Genomic DNA, 19,566 nt, shown 5'->3' with positions numbered 1-19,566 from the left:
GAAGTCAGACGAGCGTGACAGACAGACGGACGGACAGACAGACACATGTCTGCTGCCTCATGACGCCTCTTGACCTCGGGTCTGGTTGAACGTTCATGATGGACGACCTTAATTACTTTCCTTACAGTAATTATTATGATATCATGATACTGATAATAGTAATGATAATAATAATGATAATGATAATGATGATAATAATAATAATGATAATAATAATGATAATGATAATAATGATAATGATAATAATAATAATAATGATAATAATAATGATAATGATAATAATGATAATAATAATGATAATAATGATAATAATAATAATGATAATAATAATAATGATAATGATAATAATGATGATAGTAATAATAATGATGATGATAATAATGATAATAATAATAATAATAATAATAATGATAGTAACAATGATACTAATAATAATAATAATAATAATGATAATAATAATAATAATAATAATAATAATAATAATAATAATAATAATAATCAGACATCCCTCCTGTTACACCTCTCAGCACATTTACATCCAAAAGTCTCTCTTTCGCGCGCCTGTCAATTAACACGTAATCCAATAACGCTCTCTGGCCATCTCTCCTACTTACATACGTATACTTATGTATATCTCGCTTTTTAAACCAGGTATTCCCAATCACCAGTCCTTTTTCAGCACATAAATCTACAAGCTCTTCACCATTTCCATTTACAACACTGAACACCCCATGTATACCAATTATTCCCTCAACTGCCACATTACTCACCTTTGCATTCAAATCACCCATCACTATAACCCGGTCTTGTGCATCAAAACCACTAACACACTCATTCATTATCTTGTGGAGGCTAAGGTGAAGATTTGTATGGGTTTTCAGAAAAGAAGAGTGAATGTTGGGGTGAAGAGGGTGGTGAGAGTAAGTGAGCTTGGGGAGGAGACTTGTGTGAGGAAGTACCAGGAGAGACTGAGTACAGAATGGAAAAAGGTGAGAACAATGGAAGTAAGGGGAGTGGGGGAGGAATGGGATGTATTTAGGGAATCAGTGATGGATTGCGCAAAAGATGCTTGTGGCACGAGAAGCGTGGGAGGTGGGTTGATTAGAAAGGGTAGTGAGTGGTGGGATGAAGAAGTAAGATTATTAGTGAAAGAGAAGAGAGAGGCATTTGGACGATTTTTGCAGGGAAAAAATGCAATTGAGTGGGAGATGTATAAAAGAAAGAGACAGGAGGTCAAGAGAAAGGTGCAAGAGGTGAAAAAGAGGGCAAATGAGAGTTGGGGTGAGAGAGTATTATTAAATTTTAGGGAGAATAAAAAGATGTTCTGGAAGGAGGTAAATAAAGTGCGTAAGACAAGGGAGCAAATGGGAACTTCAGTGAAGGGCGCTAATGGGGAGGTGATAACAAGTAGTGGTGATGTGAGAAGGAGATGGAGTGAGTATTTTGAAGGTTTGTTGAATGTGTGTGATGATAGAGTGGCAGATATAGGGTGTTATGGTCGAGGTGGTGTGCAAAGTGAGAGGGTTGGGGAAAATGATTTGGTAAACAGAGAAGAGGTAGTAAAAGCTTTGCGGGAGATGAAAGCCGGCAAGGCAGCAGGTTTGGATGGTATTGCAGTGGGATTTATTAAAAAAGGGGGTGACTGTATTATTGACTGGTTGGTAAGGTTATTTAATGTATGTATGACTCATGGTGAGGTGCCTGAGGATTGGCGGAATGCGTGCATAGTGCTATTGTACAAAGGCAAAGGGGATAACAGTGAGTGCTCAAATTACAGAGGTATAAGTTTGTTGAGTATTCCTGGTAAATTATATGGGAGGGTATTGATTGAGAGGGTGAAGGCATGTACAGAGCATCAGATTAGGGAAGAGCAGTGTGGTTTCAGAAGTGGTAGAGGATGTGTGGATCAAGTGTTTGCTTTGAAGAATGTATGTGAGAAATACTTAGAAAAGCAAATGGATTTGTATGTAGCATTTATGGATCTGGAGAAGGCATATGATAGAGTTGATAGAGATGCTCTGTGGAAGGTATTAAGAATATATGGTGTGGGAGGCAAGTTGTTAGAAACAGTGAAAAGTTTTTATCGAGGATGTAAGGCATGTGTACGTGTAGGAAGAGAGGAAAGTGATTGGTTCTCAGTGAATGTAGGTTTGCGGCAGGGGTGTGTGATGTCTCCATGGTTGTTTAATTTGTTTGTGGATGGGGTTGTTAGGGAGGTGAATGCAAGAGTTTTGGAAAGAGGGGCAAGAATGAAGTCTGTTGTGGATGAGAGAGCTTGGGAAGTGAGTCAGTTGTTGTTCGCTGATGATACAGCGCTGGTGGCTGATTCATGTGAGAAACTGCAGAAGTTGGTGACTGAGTTTGGTAAAGTGTGTGAAAGAAGAAAGTTAAGAGTAAATGTGAATAAGAGCAAGGTTATTAGGTACAGTAGGGTTGAGGGTCAAGTCAATTGGGAGGTAAGTTTGAATGGAGAAAAACTGGAGGAAGTAAAGTGTTTTAGATATCTGGGAGTGGATCTGGCAGCGGATAGAACCATGGAAGCGGAAGTAAATCATAGGGTGGGGGAGGGGGCGAAAATCCTGGGAGCCTTAAAGAATGTGTGGAAGTCGAGAACATTATCTCGGAAAGCAAAAATGGGTATGTTTGAAGGAATAGTGGTTCCAACAATGTTGTATGGTTGCGAGGCGTGGGCTATGGATAGAGTTGTGCGCAGGAGGGTGGATGTGCTGGAAATGAGATGTTTGAGGACAATGTGTGGTGTGAGGTGGTTTGATCGAGTAAGTAATGTAAGGGTAAGAGAGATGTGTGGAAATAAAAAGAGCGTGGTTGAGAGAGCAGAAGAGGGTGTTTTGAAATGGTTTGGGCACATGGAGAGAATGAGTGAGGAAAGATTGACCAAGAGGATATATGTGTCGGAGGTGGAGGGAACGAGGAGAAGTGGGAGACCAAATTGGAGGTGGAAAGATGGAGTGAAAAAGATTTTGAGTGATCGGGGCCTGAACATGCAGGAGGGTGAAAGGCGGGCAAGGAATAGAGTGAATTGGATCGATGTGGTATACCGGGGTTGACGTGCTGTCAGTGGATTGAATCAGGGCATGTGAAGCGTCTGGGGTAAACCATGGGAAGTTGTGTGGGGCCTGGATGTGGAAAGGGAGCTGTGGTTTCGGGCATTATTGCATGACAGCTAGAGACTGAGTGTGAACGAATGGGGCCTTTGTTGTCTTTTCGTAGCGCTACCTCGCACACATGAGGGGGGAGGGGGATGGTATTCCACGTGTGGCGAGGTGGCGATGGGAATGAATAAAGGCAGACATTGTGAATTGTGTGGATGGGTATATATGTATGTGTCTGTGTGTGTATATATATGTGTACATTGAGATGTATAGGTAATAATAATAATAATAATAATAATAATAATAATAATAATAATAATAATAATAATGATCATGATAATAATGATAATAATAATAATAATAATAATAATAATAATAATAATGATAATAATAATAATAGTAATAATAATAATAATAATAATAATAATAATAATAATAATAATAAAAGTAAAAGTAATAACGATAATAATGATAATGATAATAATAACGATAATTGATAATAATTATAATACTGATGAAAATGATAATAGTTAATAATCATATTAATAATGGTTATAGTAATCATGATATGATAATGATAATGGTGATAATGATATTGATATTACTGATTATAGTAATAATAATATTGATAATAATGATGATAGTAATGATAATAATATTGATGATAATAGTAATAATAATAATAATAATGAAATACATGATTGCTGCCTGTAGTTAGTAATGATGCTATTTGGTAAAGGTAAAAATACAGAGTGTGACAACACTGGTGCCAACACTGGTGGTGGCACCAGTGTGTGGACCGGTGGCAGGCAGGCAGGTCCGTGTTGGCTCTGGTGGTGGTGGCAGGCTTTTCCTCCCAGTGAAGGTCAGAAGTTGAGGGACGCACCCGGATTTTGGGTCGGGTTTATATTCGACCCCCTCCCCCCACCCCCACCCCAAAAGAAAAAAAAATCCTTTAAGAGACTATTTGCTGAAGCCAGTCAAGACAAATTTGTATACACGTTCAAAACCATGAAGGTTGATCATATGCCTTTTGACGCCAAGGACAACTTCCTGGGTCACACTATGGTCACCCAGCAGTTCTCCCCTTACATGACCCACCTTAGGAAAAAAAAAAAAAAGAAAAGAAGAAAAAAGATGAAATGAAAAACTAATCATTGTTATAAGAGTTAAGAGGAGCTGGGAAAGGGAGGGGCAAGATGATAGTTCACCATTGCTGATAACACTGTATCATACATATACATAGTTGTTATTGCCAGCATATATGCATCCCCACGTAGTTAGGATGCCATTTGGTAAACATGCGATTGTTTACCAAATGGCGTCCTAGCTACGTCTCTTCGTTGTATATCAACTGACTGTCATATTTCTCTCTTGTGTCTCCCCTGATGATGTGATTATGACACGAAAGTGCACCTGGGAACTAATCGTGTTTCATTTTCCCCGTGGACTCGTAGGAATTTACTTGATCACGCGCAAAATTGTGATCCTTTCCAATGTGTATGTATGTATATATATATATATATATATATATATATATATATATATATATATATATATATATATATATATATATATATGTACACAATAAATCAATTGATTTATTAATTAGTTTTAAGTAAATAGATAAATGATAAAAGTGCGAATGATCTTTCAGGAATCCGGATGACGTAGTGACAAAGATAAGCTTAATAGTTATGTGAATGATGAAGATGATAATGGAAATGATAATGATAATGGCAATATCAGTGATAATAATGTGTATAAGAAACACACAGAGAAGCAGAAGGATTTGTCTGTGACATTAACGGTTGTGGAGAAAACGTATGACAGGGCTGATAAACATGCTTGGTGGAAGGTCTTAAGAAAATACGGTGTGGGAGGAAAGCTTCTGGAAGCTGTGATAAGTTTTGATCAAGGGTGTAAGGCGTGTGCGCGAGTAGGTGGAGAGGAGGGTGAGTGGTGGCAAGAGAAGGTTAGTCTGCGGTAGTCGTGTGTAATGTCACCATGGCCGTGTAATCTGTGTATGCATGTGGTGGTGAGGGAGGTAAATGCGAGCGTCCTGTGAGTCCTGGGTGTAGGGATGAGAGGTGAGTCGGATGATGTTTGCTGACGATACAGCGCTGATGGCAGGTTCAAGTGAGGAACAAGAGAAGGTGGTGTCTGACTTTAGGAGCGTGTGTGAGAGGAGAAAATTGAGGGTAAATGTGAATAAGAGCAAGGTTGATATATTAGGTTTGATAGAGAAAATGGAGGTTATTTGAAGCGTGAATCGTAAATGATAAGATCTAGAGGAGGTGGAGTGTTTTATATACCTGTGAGTGGATATAGCTGCGAATGGAGCTGAAGTGAGCCATATGGTTGGTGGGTGAAAGTCAAAGGTCGTGGGTGCACTGAGGATTGTGCGGATAGAGAGGTCTCTGTCTTTTAGGGCAAAGGTGGGTATTTTTGAAGGTATAGTTGTTCCGTCGGTGCTGTATGCATGCAAGGTGTGGGCCCTGGACTAAAACGTAAATGTTTGTATGATTGTGTCGGAAATTGAATGTTTTCGTGACATTAGATGATGGAAGGGGCGTTGGTCGAATAAGAAGTGATAAGGTAAGAGACGTGCCAGTAAGAGGAATATGTATAAGAGAACTGAAGAGGCTGTACTGAAATGAATTGGACGTAAGGAGAGGATGAGTGAGAAGGGGTTGACTAATAGGACCCACATGTCAAAAGTGGAAAGATCATGGAAAAGGTGGAAACCAAGAGGTGGAATCATTGAGTGGAAGATGCCTTGAAGGCTGGGGTCCTGAACATGCAGGAGGGTGTTCCCTCACGCCTGGTTAAGGCTGGGTGGAGGCCGTGTTTCTTGAAAGTTTAGAGTAACTCAATCAAACTCAGTTTTCCGAAATCGAAGGAAGGAAACCAGACCTGACGAGGTTTGGCTGGGCTGGGGAACGGTGAGGGACGGAAGCTTCCGTAAGGTGTTGTGGTTATTACAACGGTTGTGTGTGTGTGTGTGTGTGTGTGTGTGTGTTGTTAGACTCGTTTCCCTCCCTGCTAGCCACACACAGACTATCTCATCCGACACACTTTTCACCACACCCATTGTCATATGAAATTCCCCCATATCACCCTCGCCAGCCACACCCGCGCCTTAGTGACCCCATGTTTACACTCGCTATTTACAACACCTACAACCGCCACACTTCACAACTCGCCACATATACCTGCTGCTCTGGGACACAGCCACCCAGGCGACACACTGCACACATATCCATTGCCATGGTCTGCCATTGGTGACGAACTACACTCGACTTACTAACCAACCAGCGACCTATGGGGAAGGTCATTAGGCCTGTACCATTTTATAATGTTCACTATAAATCTATAGTCACAGTTGATTTGATTTGTACCGGTCACCCCGGGGGCAAATTTATTGTGCACAACATGCTCTTCATGTGAACGGTAGGGCAGAAGGGTTATTACAGGGGTCACAAAGGATCTTAGTCTGACCTCCTCCTCCTCCTCCTCCTCTCTCTCTCTCTCTCTCTCTCTCTCTCTCTCTCTCTCTCTCTCTCTCTCTCTCTCTCTCTCTCTCTCTCTCCCGTGGGTTGATATTACATGAGATGTTACAATTCGTATTTCTTGACCTACATTTAATAGTTTAGCATATGGTAAGTTTTACCGGCTTAGATGCAAAAAGCGGATTATCCTATCCGTCCTGTCTTGCTTTACCCACACACTGCACTCCGGTCATACCTTCTTAAACGCCAGTGTGTTAGCGAGTTCCTCCGTGACGTGACATCCCAGTGTCGATCACAGAAAACGTGTTGTGAAGTGGTGCAGCATCGAAGCCAGTCGTGGTGTCACGGTCGTCGTCAATGTTTACCATCCATATGGTCCCTGGGTCGACCCCAGGCACGCACTGGTGTTGAGGTCTACATCGTAGCCATGTGAGTAAGCAGAGTCGTGCGCGTATCCTTAACCACTGACTGTGGGTCCCCGTGTTGGTTGGGCGAGGAAGCAATGCTTCATCATGAGCAAACTGTTACTACTGTTCCTTGTATCAGTAATGACTTAAGTAATCAGTTACCATAAACGTTTCAAATTTTTTATCATACTTTGTCGCTGTTCTCCCGCCTTAGCGAGGTAGCGCAAGGAAACAGACGAAAGAATGGCCCAACCCACTCACATACACATGTATATACATAAACGCCCACACATGCACATAAACATACCTATACATTTCAACGTATACATTCATATACATACACAAACATATACATATATACACATGTACATATTCATACATATTTGCCATTTCCCGCGTTAATGAAGTAGCGTTAAGAACAGAGGACTGACTCTTAGAGGAAATAAGTCACTTGGCCCCCTTCTCTGTTCCTTCTTTTGGAAAATTAAAGAAAAAAAAAGGAAGGGGAGGATTTCCAGCCCTCCGCTCCCTCCCCTTTTAGTCGCCTTCTACGACTCGCAGGGAATACGTGGGAAATATTCTTTCTCCCCTATCCCTAGGGATAATATATATATATATATATATATATATATATATATATATATATATATATATATATGTATGTATATTGATAGATATTGCAAGAGGTCACAGTAGTGCACGTAAAATAGTATACGCAAAAAGATAAAAAAAAAAACAGGAAAATGCAACACGATAAGTTCCCAAGTGCACTTTTATGTAATGATCACATCGTCAGGGAAGATACAAGAATGAGATAGAAGACGTAGAACAGTCAATTGATATACAAGGAAGAGACGTAGTTAAGACGCCATTGGTAAAGAAAGGTAAACGTGTTTTAGTTAATAACTGAATTGGCATTACTCCAGTCAATACAATGGTCATAAGAATTTCATTTTCTAGAGTTAAACTCAAACCTCCCCTTGATACCAAGAATCTTATAGTTTTCTCTCTTAGTGATCATTTTACATTACATCTCAGGTTGCTTAAATCCTTTAGTGTAAATGTAGCCTTCAGTTCCATATCGTAAGAAAAAACTCGCCAGATATTTCTGCAGGCTGTGTTGACAGAATGCATTGTAAAAGCTGTAATGTTTTATGTTGGGCAGACTGGTAAGGATCTTTATGTTAGACTTCAGCCAATTCAGTTATTAACTGTAACTCCTTAACCACGAGATATATCATTGAATCTTATATCATTAAATACACAAAGAATTGTAACATTAATATTAGCGAAGGTCTGTACAAATTGCGTTGCTTTATTGTAGGCAAAATTTGTAAACTTCCCTTTCTTGTTCACATAATAAAGATTTTATAACAGGCATGTTGCCAGACCCGAACACCACCACCCGGTATCATCACCTGTTGTAAAAGGTATGTTGTTAATTACAACTGTAAACGTTGAAAGTATATTAAGACATTAGGAGTCACCACGAATATTTTAGTCGTAAACAAGCAACAGTTTGGTAAACAAACATACCATACCATTTGTATTATAAGAAGACAAAGTAATAACTGTTGCTACTCCTACGTGTATTTCCATAAGAAAAAACTATGATATAATGATACGTTATGATGGTAAACAGGAAAGGAAGAAACTCCTGTTATAACGCCCGTCAGATGACCCGTCACCCAGTTGTGATGATGATTGTAATTGTGGTCAGCACTGCGGCCTGTTGTGTCCACTGTCCCTCACCTGACTCAAGCTACACTTACATAATGACGACCATCCTAGCTTATTTATACTTATCAAGTGGTGACACAATACTGCCTAGCGCTACGCCAGTGTTGCCCACTGTACGTAGTGAGGGAAGTCGTGATGGGTGTGTGGGTAGCACACACAGGGGCGGCCCACAGTAGTGACCCAGCTCCCACCACGGGCGGCACAGCCCACACCTCTGGGACCCAACAGCCTACACAACACAGCCACACAGCGTCCTCCTTCTGTTTTGGATTGTGTCAGTATGACAAGCGTAACTTGTGTAACATTTCCCTTATATTATCCTGTAAAAATTCCTTCACAATTTGTTACGTACTCAATTCGCTTTCTACTCTTTTAGACTCTGTCATCTTGATTGTGGTGAAGATCTCGACAAACTGGTTCCGAGTTACGTAGAGCCGAAGCCAGTTCGACCCCACTAACCTCTTATCGTCTGCAATCATGATCCTCTCTTATCGGCTCATTTTGATAATGTTATCGACAGCATATCATATGAGCTTAGTGATCTGGATACCAATATTTCCTCTGCCTTTTATATTCAGTCTGTCTTCCATACCTCCCTCCCCGTATCTTCCTACCTCGCTCCCTCTACCTCACCCTGCTCCCTCCTACTTCCGTCCTCCGTTCCTCCTTCTCTTTAAATTACGTTCCCTCATTCCTCCCTTCCTCCCTTCCTTCCTCGTTCTCCCTCTCCATTCGTTCTCTATTATACTCAGTTACTCCTCTCACTTACGTACACATTCACTCCTTTTCCTCTTATTCCTCTCCTGCTGCTGCTCTTCCTCCTCACCACCACCACAGTAACGACCGACCCACCGTTCGTGCCCCAGCCCAACTGCCATACATGTTCCACCTGTTATCCTCACACTCAACTGACGCAGGAAATTAACACCTTCGGTTATGATGTCATTTGGGTTATCGTGTGAAATGTTTTCGTTCAGAATTTGACTATTTTAAACACTATTTTTTTTGTTTTTATCAGGAGTAAACTTATTAGTCCCAGTACTTCATCATTGTTATCAATACCATTGTGATGCATAGTCACATACCCACTCCCGTTCGTTATCAGGTACTTATGAAGTCATTATTACAAATTATCCTTTGTGTTATTCACTTAATTCATTAGAGCATTACGCTTAATAACCTTCAGGTAAAGATGAGGTGGTGTGCCAGCTCCGGTAATGACATATTCCAAGAGTGTATGATTGGCCAGATGACTTACGTTATCGCTCATGATGGTTATAGGAAGTTATGGTTAGGGTAGACGTGGCTTCTCAACGATAGCTGTAGCCACAGTCTTTGCTGGGGGTAGGAGAAGGTATACACCGGACTGTAGGGCGTGACTAGCCATGCTTTATGTGTGTATATATATATATATATATATATATATATATATATATATATATATATATATATATATATATATATATATATATATATCTTATTGCTTTGATTGAGTATGTACGAACCCTTGAAAGGTTAAACTGTATTACTTATGGTATACAGCAGACGAAAGCAAATTGCTTTAGATTTAGAAATACATTAAGATGTGTTGAAGGGCATTCAGAGACGCTTGCAGACAGGTGTTGAACTATGAATAACTAGTTAATAAGTATCAATTTTTCAGAATATTTAAACATGATTATAATCACAGTTTCTCCTCCCTTGCTCACCCCACACCGCTTGATGGATGCAGCAGCTTCAGCAAACTGTTGGACACAGTTCTCACCAGCCTCCCTCCCTAGTGTTCCTCAGGCAGGAGCTATAGACCAGCGAGGGAGGAAGAGTTAGCTGTATATGAATGTCATGATAAATCTATGTTATAGTGAGGAAGAGTTGGAATTTTTCTCTATCTCATCTCTTCGCCATCCTCCTCCTCCTCCTCCCGCTCTTCCTCATATTATTTCCCCTCCTCCTCCTCCTCTTCATTCTTTTTCTCCTCCTTCTTCCCCTCTTCCTCCCACCCTACCTCTTCTCCTATCTCCTCCTCCTCACTCTTCCTACTTTTCCTCCTCCTCCTCCTCCTCCTCCTCCTGCTGTCTGGTGCAGCCAGCACCCGCCGTGCCACAACTAACGCCTCCTCATTCTTGCAGGGTTCGGCCGACTCGAACTACTCTCAACCGTCCTCGGATCTGTCGCTGGACGAGGAGAGAGAAAACCTGAGGCGCGAGACTGAACGACAGGCGCTCTCACAGCTGGAGAAGGCCAGGGTAAGAGCTCTCCTTCTGACCCTCCAGCCATGTGTCTGCCTTAGCCCGTGTGTCTGTACCTGTATGTCTGTCTGTCTGTCTGATTGTCTCTCTGTCTGTCTGATTGTCTGTCTACGTCTGTAATATGTCTATTTGTTTGTTTGTCTTTATCTGTCCGTGTTTATCGTTCAGTTAGCGTTTGTGTGTATGTGTGTACGTACGTGTTTCCTTGAGTATGTGTCTTGCGTGTGTCTTTGTGTCTGTGTTTGTATTTGTTGTGCGTGTATGACGGGGTTGGTGTGTGTGTGTGTTGGTATGCCTGCCTGTTTGTTTGTGTATTTGTATGCGATTGTTTCTGTGGGTCTCTTTGTTTGTGTGTCTGTATATGTGCAGTGTGTCTGTCTGTCTGTCTGTGACGTTTAATCTGTGTGTTTGTGGACAGTTGTGTGGGTGACAGTGTTGGTCAGGGAGGGGATGTGTGTGGGTGACAGTGTTGGTCAGGGAGAGGATGTGTGTGGGTGACAGTGTTGGTCATGGAGGGGATGTGTGTGAGTGACAGTGTTGGTCAGGGAGGGGATGTGTGTGGGTGACAGTGTTGGTCAGGGAGGGGATGTGTGTGGGTGACAGTGTTGGTCATGGAGGGGATGTGTGTGGGTGACAGTGTTGGTCAGGGAGGGGATGTGTGTGGGTGACAGTGTTGGTCAGGGAGAGGATGTGTGTGGGTGACAGTGTTGGTCATGGAGGGGATGTGTGTGGGTGACAGTGTTGGTCAGGGAGGGGATGTGTGTGGGTGACAGTGTTGGTCATGGAGGGGATGTGTGTGGGTGACAGTGTTGGTCAGGGAGGGGATGTGTGTGGGTGACAGTGTTGGTCAGGGAGGGGATGTGTGTGGGTGACAGTGTTGGTCATGGAGGGGATGTGTGTGGGTGACAGTGTTGGTCAGGGAGGGGATGTGTGTGGGTGACAGTGTTGGTCAGGGAGAGGATGTGTGTGGGTGACAGTGTTGGTCATGGAGGGGATGTGTGTGGGTGACAGTGTTGGTCAGGGAGGGGATGTGTGTGGGTGACAGTGTTGGTCATGGAGGGGATGTGTGTGGGTGACAGTGTTGGTCAGGGAGGGGATGTGTGTGGGTGACAGTGTTGGTCAGGGAGGGGATGTGTGTGGGTGACAGTGTTGGTCAGGGAGGGGATGTGTGTGGGTGACAGTGTTGGTCAGGGAGAGGATGTGTGTGGGTGACAGTGTTGGTCATGGAGGGGATGTGTGTGGGTGACAGTGTTGGTCAGGGAGGGGATGTGTGTGGGTGACAGTGTTGGTCAGGGAGGGGATGTGTGTGGGTGACAGTGTTGGTCAGGGAGAGGATGTGTGTGGGTGACAGTGTTGGTCAGGGAGGGGATGTGTGTGGGTGACAGTGTTGGTCAGGGAGGGGATGTGTGTGGGTGACAGTGTTGGTCAGGGAGGGGATGTGTGTGGGTGACAGTGTTGGTCAGGGAGAGGATGTGTGTGGGTGACAGTGTTGGTCAGGGAGGGGATGTGTGTGGGTGACAGTGTTGGTCATGGAGGGGATGTGTGTGGGTGACAGTGTTGGTCAGGGAGAGGATGTGTGTGGGTGACAGTGTTGGTCAGGGAGGGGATGTGTGTGGGTGACAGTGTTGGTCAGGGAGAGGATGTGTGTGGGTGACAGTGTTGGTCAGGGAGGGGATGTGTGTGGGTGACAGTGTTGGTCAGGGAGAGGATGTGTGTGGGTGACAGTGTTGGTCAGGGAGAGGATGTGTGTGGGTGACAGTGTTGGTCAGGGAGGGGATGTGTGTGGGTGACAGTGTTGGTCAGGGAGAGGATGTGTGTGGGTGACAGTGTTGGTCAGGGTGGTGGAGTGTGCAGTTTGATCTTAGGGTTACAGTGTTGGCTGCAGTGCGCCCAAGGGTGACGTTACTTGGTGTACTGTGACAGAAAGTGACAGTCCTGAGTGTAGTGTGCTCCTGGGGTGACATTACTAGGTGTAGTGTCCCAGGACGGGTGTAGTGTATAGTAATGGTGAGAATGTCAGGTGTAGTATGTTCAAGAAATGAAAGTACTGGGTGCATTGTTCCCAGGGGTGACAGGACTGGGTGTAATGTACCCCAGGAGTGACTACTGGGTGTAGTGTAGCCCAGAGGTGATAGTACTGGGTGTAGTGTGTCCCAGGAGTGACAGTACTGGGTGTAGTGTGTTCCTGGGGAGACAGTGCTGTGTGTAGTGAGTCACAGGGGTGACAGTACTGGTGTATTGTGTACCAGAAGTGACAGTACTGGGTATAGTGTGTCCCAGACTGGGTGTAGTGTGTCCTCAGGAGTGACAGTACTGGGTGTAGTGTGTTCCAGGGGTAACTGTACTGGGTGTGGTGTGTCCCGGGGGTGACAGTACTTGATGTAGTGTATCCAGGGGGTGACAGCACTGGGTGTAGTGTGTCCCGGGGGTGACAGTACTGGGTGTAGTGTGTCCCAGGGATAACTACTGGGTGTAGTGTGTCCCAGGAGTGATATTACTGGGTGTAGTATATCCCAGGGATGACAATATTGGGTGTAGTGTATCCAGGGGTAACAGTACTGGATTTAGTGTGTCCCACGGGTGACAGTACTGGGTGTAGTGTGTCAATGGGGTGACAGTACTGGGTGTAGTGTGTCCCAGGAATAACTACTGGGTGTAGTGTGTCCCAGGGGTGACAATACTGAGTGTAGTGTGTCCCTGGCTGGGTGTAGCTTGTCCTAGGAGTGACAGTACTGGGTGTAGTGTGTCTTAAGAGTGACAGTACTGGGTGTAGTGTGCCTCAAGAGTGACAGTACTGGGAGTTGTGTGTCCTCGGGGTGACAATACTGGGTGTAGTGTGTCTCAGACTGGGTGTAGTGTGTCTTAGGAGTGACAGTACTGGGTGTAGTGTGTTTTAAGAGTGACAGTACTGGGTGTAGTGTGTCTTAAGAGTGACAGTACTGGGTGTGGTGTGTCCTAGGGGTGATAATACTGGGTGTAGTGTGTCACAGGAGTGATAGTACTGGGTGTAGTGTGTCTTAGGAGTGACAGTACTGAGTGTAGTGTGTCCCAGGAGTGACAGTGCTGGGTGTAGTGTGTTCCAGGGGAGACAGTTCTGGATGTAGTGTGTCATAGGGGTGACTACTGGGTGTAGTATGTCCCAAGGGTGACAGTACTGGTGTATTGTGTCCCAGGAGTGACAGTATTGGATGTAGTGTCTCCCAGACTGGGTGTAGTTTGTCCCAGGGGTGACAGTACTGGGTGTAGTGTGTCCTAGGAGTGACAGTACTGAGTATAGTGTGTCCCAGGGGTGACAGTGCTGGGTGTAGTGTGTCCTAGGAGTGACAGTACTGGGTGTAGTGTGTCTGTCCCAGGAGTGACAGTACTGGGTGTAGTGTGTCCCAGGAGTGACAGTACTGGGTGTAGTGTGTCCTAGGAGTGACAGTACTGAGTATAGTGTGTCCCAGGGGTGACAGTGCTGGGTGTAGTGTGTCTTAGGAGTGACAGTACTGGGTGTAGTGTGCCTTAAGGGTGACAGTACTGGGTGTAGTGTGCCTCAAGGGTGACAGTACTGGGTGTAGTGTGCCTCAAGGGTGACAGTACTGGGTGTAGTGTGCCTCAAGTGTTACAGTACTGGGTGTAGTGTGCCTCAAGGGTGACAGTACTGGGTGTAGTGTGCCTCAAGGGTGACAGTACTGGGTGTAGTGTGCCTCAAGTGTTACAGTACTGGGTGTAGTGTGCCTCAAGGGTGACAGTACTGGGTGTAGTGTGCCTCAAGGGTGACAGTACTGGGTGTAGTGTGCCTCAAGTGTTACAGTACTGGGTGTAGTGTGCCTCAAGTGTTACAGTACTGGGTGTAGTGTGCCTCAAGTGTTACAGTACTGGGTGCAGTGTGCCTCAAGAGTGACAGTACTGGGTGTAGTGTGCCTCAAGTGTGACAGTACTGGGTGTAGTGTGCCTCAAGTGTGACAGTTCTGGGTGTAGTGTGCCCCAGGGGTGAGAAGGGAAGTTTCCAACACAAACATGAGTGGTTGTGAGGATGATTGAAAACGGCCAAGTGTGAGGTGAGTGAGTGTGTTTCTGAGGTGAAAACAGGGTTAGAGGGATGTGGGAGGTGTGTGTGTGTGTGTGTGTGTGTGTGTGTGTGTGTGTGTGTGTGTGTGTGTGTATGTGTGTGTGTGTGTGAGGAAGGGATTGTGTGAGTATAAGGGTGGGTGCGTGTTTGAATATAAGGAGGTGAGAGGGAAGAATGAGGTTATAAAGGTACAGAGAAGTGTGTGGATGTAAGTGCGAAAGTTTCTGAGGTTTTGGAGTTTCGAGGAGTGTTTGGGCGTGTGGGAGAGTGGGTGAGGGGGAGAGTGAGGTGTGAGTGTGTGGGCGCCAGAGTGAAGAAGATGGGTCGGTATGAGGGCGAGGGTCTGGGTCTGGGAACGGGCAGGAAGTATGAGGTTGGGCGGGAGATGTGTGTGTGTGTGTGTGTGTGTGTGTGTGTGTGTGTGTGTGTGTGTTGACCTCCAGTATGGAAGTGTGATGTTGTGTGAAAGCAAAGCTTATGCCAAGCCGCTACTCATCAATAACTAACATTAATAAATGACTTTACTGTAGTTATACCGTTAAAGACTCTTATTAACACATTAGCTTACCGGCATCTAACCCTCCCCCCCTTACCACAATAACGCCCTTGTCTTGACAACGGTGAAATCTGGCAGTGCGAGGAGCGAGTCGGCCCCTAGCGGTGCACGGGGTGAGAGAGATGGTCATCTCCCATTTTCTTTTGTCGGCGCGAGACATCTTCTTGTGGTGTGAAGTTGGCGATACTTAAGTATCCAAATAGTCTGAATAAAGTATGTGTTGGTAATACTGGTTAACCCACGGTGACACTGTACCCCATGTGGAGAGGTTCTGTACCCACCATGTGGAACATGGAGGCGTCTGGCTCAGTGTTGGGGCACAGTACTGTACTCAGGCCCCAACCTACCGTCTGGCTCAGTTTTGGGTTACAGTACTGTACTCTGGCCCCAACGTACCGTCTGGCTCAGTTTTGGGGTACAGGACTGTAGTGTGGCCCCAACGTACCGTCTGGCTCAGTGTTGGGGTACAGTACTGTAGTGTGGCCCCAACGTACCGTCTGGCTCAGTGTTGGGGTACAGGACTGTAGTGTGGCCCCGTCGTACCGTCTGGCTCAGTGTTGGGGTACAGTACAGTACTCTGGCCCCAACGTACCGTCTGGCTCAGTGTTGGGGTACAGTACTGTACTCTGGCCCGAACGTACCGTTTGGCTCTGTGTAACACCGTTACTGTACCTGGCATCGGTCACTCTCTCAACCGTACTCCTTACCCCACCTTTCTCTTAACCTATCATTTCTTACCCGACCAAGCTCCATACCTCGTATATTGTCCCCAAACATTTCGTTTCAGACACAATTACCGTCCTCCGCATATTCCCATCTGTAGCCAATGCCTCTCATCCATTCAACATCGTCGGGACTATAATATCTTCAAACGTGCCCATCTTCGCCCATCCAGAGATTGTACTCGCTTCCCACACATTCCTCAGTGCTCCCAGGATCTTCGCCCCCTCACCCACCCTGTGACGTACCCTTCAGCTCTCATGGTTCCAATCGTCATCATGTCCACTCCCAGGTGGCATCTGAAACACTTTAATTCCTCCATGATTTCTGTTCAAACTCACACTCCAACTCACCTATCTCACACCACTCTACTTTTATTCAGTCAACTCTTGACACTCTCCGTTACTCACTACACCAAACTCCGAACACAGCTACTAAAGTTTCTCTTTCAAACCTGTCACCAGCGCTGTGTTATCAGCAAACAATAATTGACTCATCTCCCATGCCCTGGCCTTCTCACCCACCCAACCTTGACGCACAGCAAACTTTCTCCATTCCCCTCTTCCCCTCCCTCACCAACCCAACCGTAGACAGATCAAACAGCCATGATGATATCACACACCCCACCTTCACCTGGAATCACTCACCCTATTGTCTCACGTGTCTCCTCATGCTCGAGGTTACACCACGAACGAAAATTCAGCCTTGGCGATGCCGTATCTTCGTATGTTGACGAAGCAGAGTAACAATCCTGTTGGAGAACTTGTCGCTTAAGGGTAGTCCATACTGTCCCTGCTGCAGGGTAGTCCATACTGTCCCTGCTGCAGGGTAGTCCATACTGTCCCTGCTGCAGGGTAGTCCATACTGTCCCTGCTGCAGGGTAGTCCATACTGTCCCTGTTGCAGGGCAGTCCATACTGTCCCTGCTGCAGGGTAGTCCATACTGTCCCTGCTGCAGGGTAGTCCATACTGTCCCTGCTGCAGGGTGTAGCGCAGTGATGGAGCTGCTGCTGCCCATGAAGGGTGAGTCCTGGTGTTATACACCCAGGATGTTTAGCGTTAAGAACAGAGGGCTGAGCCTTTGAGGGAAATCTTCACTTGGCTTCCCCTCTCTGTTCCTTCTTTTGGAAAATTAAAAACGAGAGGGGAGGATTTCCAGCCCCCCCTGCTCCCTTCCCTTTTAGTCGCCTTTTACGACACGCAGGGAATACGTGGGAAGTGTTCTTTCTCCCTTATCCCCAGGGATAATATATATATATATATATATATATATATATATATATATATATATATATATATATATATATATATATATATATATATATATGTACACACACACACACACATACAATGACTGGGAGACAGTTGAGGAGATAATTCGTATATTACATCATCACAGTAATGGCCAGGCAGTTACATCAGACAGTATACATGGAGAGAGGGAGGCGCACACGGGGAGGTCATACTGAGGTGATCTCGGGTCACCTACGTGTCGGATGGTCCTACCTGACCTGACCCGTCAGCTAAGGTCACGTCGGCAAAAACATTTCACAGACCAAGTCTGTCAGTAAAGCATCAACATCTAAACTATTGCTTAAGTTATTATTTATTCTTCTAAAGACACCTGCTGGTCAACAGGATTCCACAACATTTATTTCCTGAACAGAGTTTGAATCCACGATGGTAGACCTGTTTACCTAATGAACATGTTGGTCGTATGTGGCTCTATGTTGGCATGAGGCGCTAATATGTTGGCAGCTCCAGACCCTGTGTATATGTTAGGCAACATATTTCACCAACTCTGCTGTGCCCGTTTGGCCAACATAAGACCTGTCACAACCTTCACAAAGAATTGTACCCTCCCTCCCAGTCACAACCTTTGGACCATTAGCTCCAGTTCCCAGCAAAGATCATAATCCAGGGCTAAGATATAACCCTCATAAAAAAAGACATAATGATACACATCACAGGAAAAACAATAGACGTGCGACGCGTGGTCGACCATTCCACGAACATTTCATTGATATTGTTCCAAGTCTGAGAAAGCTTGACGTCCACCTGGCTGTCACATACCACAACAACACGAACAACAACAACTGTGTCCAACCAACCCAGTCCTGAAGTTGTGACTGGTCGTGTGTATAATACTCCTTGTGAAGGTTGTAGGAGGTGGGCCAGACGGGAGCAGTAGAGTTAGTAACACATATTACCCAACATAAACACAATGTCAGGAGTTGCCAACATATTAGCGCCTCATGCCAACATAAGAGCCTCATACGACCAACATATTCATGAGGATAACACTTCCACCACCATGAGATTCGAACTGTGTTCTGGAAAGAAATGATGTGGAATCCTGTTGACTGGCAAGTGCCTTAGCAAAAGAACATTAATTCAAGCAATGGGCATCTCAGTAGTGACGCTTTGATAACACACCTGATCGTAAACGACCCCGTCGCCAGCACCTCCTGATAGCGAGTCCACCAGCGAGAGCCATTGTCGACGGAGTAATTTCCGAGGTCGTTTCACATTCCTGGCTCTTCACCAGACGTGTGAGGTGGAGACAAACACACACTTTTCACGTTGATAAGGTAGAGATACCCTGGCACTACAGGGGGTGCTAAACGTGACGTCTTGTTTGAGAGTATTTCTATCGCCCTGCCAGCAGCACCTGCAGGCGACGACGCCCCTGACGTGCTGGGGGGCGGGGAGGAGGGAACCTGAGGGAGGATGTGCCTCACGTCTTGCGGCCGCACATCGGAAAAACTCACGAAAACTTTCGGCGTTGGCTTCGTCAGTGACAGTGATATGGCAGCGGTGCACCAGTCTCATCAGCCAGGCCAGCGATACCCGGTATTTTCTAGGCCTCTCGTGTATGTTGACGCTGTTAGAGGTGGCAAGTTGTGTGTGTGTGTGTGTGTGTGTGTGTGTGTGTGTGTGTGTGTGCGACCTGCTGGTGTGGCTGGGTCTGGGATCTGCTGGTGTGACCGGGTCTGGGATCTGCTGGTGTGACCGGGTCTGGGACCTGCTGATGTGGCCGGGTCTGGGACAGGGACTGCGACTTGTGTGTGTGTGTGTGTGTGTGTGTGTGTGTGTGTGTGTGTGTGTGTGTGTGTGTGTCTGTCTGTCTGTCTGTCTATCGGTCTCTTCTGTCTGTCTGTCTGTGTGATTGATTGATTCAGAGACGGCAGTTCCTGGACAGCAGCAGTCATCGGT

General features: G+C 45.2%; 1 protein-coding gene across 13 annotated transcripts in view; it reads left to right on the top strand.

Annotated features, from left to right (window-relative positions):
• The window catches only part of Ca-beta (Calcium channel protein beta subunit), a 421,355-nt gene that overhangs the window by 235,762 nt on the left and 166,027 nt on the right, over window positions 1-19,566 (top strand). For all 13 annotated transcript variants that reach the window (XR_011714097.1, XR_011714096.1, XR_011714099.1 and 10 more), the window contains exon 2: window positions 10,902-11,018. Coding sequence is in view for 9 of the 13 variants with exons in the window: in XM_071673770.1 (XP_071529871.1) it covers window positions 10,902-11,018 (117 nt within the window). In the remaining 4 variants the exon portion in view is untranslated. The remainder of the gene's footprint in view (window positions 1-10,901; window positions 11,019-19,566) is intronic.

This window comes from Panulirus ornatus, chromosome 19, assembly GCF_036320965.1.
Source record: "Panulirus ornatus isolate Po-2019 chromosome 19, ASM3632096v1, whole genome shotgun sequence".
In the NCBI taxonomy this organism is placed as follows: Eukaryota; Metazoa; Arthropoda; class Malacostraca; order Decapoda; family Palinuridae; genus Panulirus; species Panulirus ornatus.
The sequence above is the reverse complement of the archived record's forward strand: the minus strand, read 5'-3'. Positions and strand labels throughout refer to the sequence as shown.